Source organism: Sinohyriopsis cumingii, chromosome 9 (genome assembly GCF_028554795.1).
Source record: "Sinohyriopsis cumingii isolate HCF-2022 chromosome 9, ASM2855479v2, whole genome shotgun sequence".
NCBI lineage: Eukaryota > Metazoa > Mollusca > Bivalvia > Unionida > Unionidae > Sinohyriopsis > Sinohyriopsis cumingii.
This window is the reverse complement of record NC_142969.1, coordinates 72,098,872-72,102,595: the sequence shown is the minus strand read 5'-3', so window position 1 is coordinate 72,102,595 and position 3,724 is coordinate 72,098,872. Positions and strand designations below refer to the sequence as shown.

At 35.2% G+C, this 3,724-nt stretch overlaps 1 protein-coding gene across 1 annotated transcript; it reads left to right on the top strand.

Moving 5' to 3' along the window:
* The first annotated feature begins 578 nt into the window (after positions 1-578).
* On the top strand, positions 579-3,397 carry LOC149792009 (uncharacterized). Its single transcript, XM_089969316.1, has 3 exons — positions 579-610; positions 2,128-2,209; positions 3,191-3,397. Exons 2-3 carry the CDS (start codon positions 2,146-2,148, stop codon positions 3,370-3,372), a joined length of 246 nt encoding a protein of 81 aa, XP_089825442.1. The 5' UTR covers positions 579-610; positions 2,128-2,145; the 3' UTR covers positions 3,373-3,397.
* The last annotated feature ends 327 nt before the right edge of the window (positions 3,398-3,724 follow it).

The window sequence follows — 3,724 nt, the reverse complement described above, 5'->3', positions numbered from 1 at the left end:
AAGAATCACAGCAGTTTATTCTAGATAATAACATAAACACAATGTTAGCTGTAATAAAAAGACACACGTACATTATCCAAAGTCATGACATAATCAATGCTTTAAATGTATGAAGTGTTTTCTTTCCTCACTACACACGTTAACTTGAAATTTATGTAGGGATTAATCACGTTATATTATGGACGGGTTGAGAGTGGTTATCGTACTCAAATCACTAGTAGGCGTAGCTGTGTTTTGGGAGTGGAGCAGATAATTATAGTGATTGTGGATGTGTACCATTTAAAAATTCTACAGTTTGATTATGTTTCTAAATGTCCAGACACATTTCGTTGCATATTTGGAGTGACAGCAAACTTATCACCAGTCTCTCATTGCGTAAGTCTATTTCACCACCTGTTGCTTATGCCCTACATCCCTTTTTGACCTGGCCGTTATGTCATTCTGGTCCACAATAATCAAATTTCCCGACATATTTTGTCCATCATCACTATTAAACGATACGTGGCGAGCGACATCTGGCCTATGGTCACTATATTAAACACCACTGCTAGACCAGTTTGTCTCACTGGAAGCACAAAGACGACCTATTGAAAACTGTAAGGAAAGCAAGGTAGGTTAATATAGACAGTACGACTGTTTTCTTTGTATATAGGTATATTTTATAATACAGGTATGAATGATAAAACTGATATAATGTTTTCAAGCATGTCCTATAATATCAGGGTTTACGTTTTTTGGATTTACAAGAAAAACCGAATCGAAAGGTATGACCAAACATATCAAATTTTGAAAAAATGAAACAAAATCATGACCATCTCTCTCTCTCTCTCTCTCTCTCTCTCTCTCTCTCTCTCTCTCTCTCTCTCTCTCTGCCAGTGTGTTATAGACAATTTCAAGACAAAACCATCTTCTTTATTATTAAAAACTGAATTTTGTTGCAACAAGATGCATATTAGAATATACCAAACAAGACATGGTAATGAATGATTAAAATACGTTCAACAATTATAAATATAGTAGCGATCAATGGTCGAATCCACGAGGATCAATGTACCATGCGGACAGACAAGATAAATGTTATTCGGTTCAGTTAATTTCCTGTACACTTACTGATCGTCACCCACCCGCAAATAAACTCTAGAATACATCATTCAGGCACATGTAACTTACACGACTAACATTTAATATGTCATATAAATGATAAAATTAAGTATAGAATGTAGGCGAATCCATCATTAATAAATAATTGGATTTCAAGTTAAAGTCTAAGAAAATGTAATCGATTTGTATTACAAACTAAGCTAATCACCTAGACACAAAGCAAGTGTACTATCTTAGAAAAGAGAATCACGTTTCCAGAATTCATCGTCACTGATTATTATCAATATTAGTTAAGTGTGCAGCACAAGAGTCTCGCATAGATTAAAATTGATGACTTGATCTACATGTGATCTCAAGATATGAATAAAAACGATCTAGTATTGCGATTTCGAAATACGCTGTCTCCGAGAACCTTATGCGAATGAATATAAAGGCGTTAATGAACCTTATATTCATATTTTGCATATGTTGGACTTAACACAAACACACACGCACACGCATATATATGCAAACACACACACATATGTGTGTGTGTGTGTGTCTTTTTAACTTTGGACCCAGCACATGCAATATTGGTAGTAATTGGTTTTTAGACGGACCACGTAAAATAAGCATCGTTAATACGGGACTTCGCCTCTGAGCAACAATCGCACAGATAGTCAAAACTGTGCAAAGGAGTCACAATATACATTAATGAGGCGCGCATAGCCTGTGTTTTGCACCAATACATTCGAATACCTTTAAATTTCATCATACATATGTTTGTAATTAGGTCCGAAATGTGCGAAAGGAACTTAGATATATAGATGCTGCATGTTTTCAGACATTAGAAATAAAGAAATAAGTGACACATATAAGTAACAGTTAAATATACAGAGGTTGGCAAAAACTATCGAAGTGTAGTTCTCCCATAGTCTAATATGTTTCGAGAAGAATATTGTTTGAAACTCACTTTGTCTCGCTTAATGCCATTAAAAGTTACTAATTGATAAATAAAATAATATAGATCCTTAATTTTATTTTCAGACGCATATAGCAGACAAAATGAAGAACATCTTTGTTCATCTTCTCTTTGTGTCCTTGATCGGTTTAATTATCGCACAAGATGGTAAGCTTTTTACATTTATTTTTCTTTTAGCTCTTGGCGTTTGTTTGTATATAGCTCCGTCTCTCTGTATGTGGGTTTAGTCAACCTTAGAAACATTTTCATGTTAAATAGATTAGTTATATATGCATTCAGCTTGAACAAAGATACCTTGCTAAAACGACAACGCTTTGTAGATAATAATTTATAACCAATAGGTCGCAAGTCACCTACAGGGGATTAGGCTGTCTTGATGTGAGAAATAATGTCATTCGAGTGGTACTGGGCAGTGAGCACGAATAATTACATAGCAGCAACACGTCTTCTAAGTCTTGCAGACGTGCTATTAGCAGGAAATGCCACCTGTTGATAGTGGCTTATAATAATCAAACTACATTTGATGGATTCGTAATATTTATTATATTCATCATGTATTGTTTGTTCAAATATCCAACCTGTAAAGTTCCCTACATTTACGCCCGAAGCAAGTCAAACATTTGTGTGTTAAACAAACTTGCATAGTTTTCTGTTTAAAAAATTACTCACTAGGATCGGTAAGGTAAAATTTAACTGTAATTAAACACACAACAATTTGCACGTCAGGCAGAAATAATGAAACCCCGTGCAATGAAATTTATCTAAGTAATGTCAAGCAGTGAAGCGTTACATAACTAATGCAATGTATCTAAACATGTTTGCCTGCTAGACTTGTCCGAAATGTAAATATTACTTGTTCTATTCTATAACTATTTTGTAAGTGCGTTATTAACTCAGCGATTGTTCATTATTGCCCCGAGAAAGACCTTGCCCTAGATAAAAAAGGAGGAAGATGTATTATATTTCAGAGCCGTGCCTACTTGTGGGGTTGTTTTATGTCTTCATTTAGTCTCTAATCTATACTTAGTCTTTAAATATCAAATGATGACGATGGTGACAAAGATGATTAGATGACATCCAAATGCTAAAGACGATGATGAAGTAATAATTTGTTTTACTGTCTACAAGGTTACCATGATAATTCTGGAGCTCAAGGTGATGAAGGTGAACCAGGTCTTCCTGGTCCTGATGGCGATCCTGGTCTTCCTGGTCCTGATGGTCCTCCTGGTCCTCCCGGCCCTCCTGGTCCTCCGGCTGAGAATTGTCCTGTATGCCCAACTCGAAAAAAGTACTCAAAACAAGAATTGTAAATCTAACATTTTTTCTTTTTCTTTCTCGATCCGATTGATAATGCAATTATTTGTCGATATATTGTATAATACTGACTTGGGTTTTTTAGTATTGTTTATTGTTGTACAATCAATTTATCACTATCTATGCTCTTTAAATTATCTCCCTCTATCCCTCACCCTAATATAAGCTCTAGCGTTCCTACCGCAAACAAAATGTAGAGACGTTTTACATCGTGTCCGCGCTTGAGTCCTACTAAAGGAAAACTAATTCCCATACAACATACGCTAGATTTTTGGACAAGGTACGCAACAAAAACATTGATACCACATACATGAACATAATAAGGTACCTCAAACACGTTAACAAACA

What these genes read in the sequence shown, in the direction of transcription:
- LOC149792009 (XM_089969316.1), top strand. Translation starts at nt 2,146, where the DNA reads ATGAAGAACATCTTTGTTCATCTTCTCTTTGTGTCCTTGATCGGTTTA. An exon ending in TTTAATTATCGCACAAGATG is followed by an intron (nt 2,210 to 3,190) that starts GTAAGCTTTTTA and finishes ACTGTCTACAAG; the next exon opens with GTTACCATGATAATTCTGGA.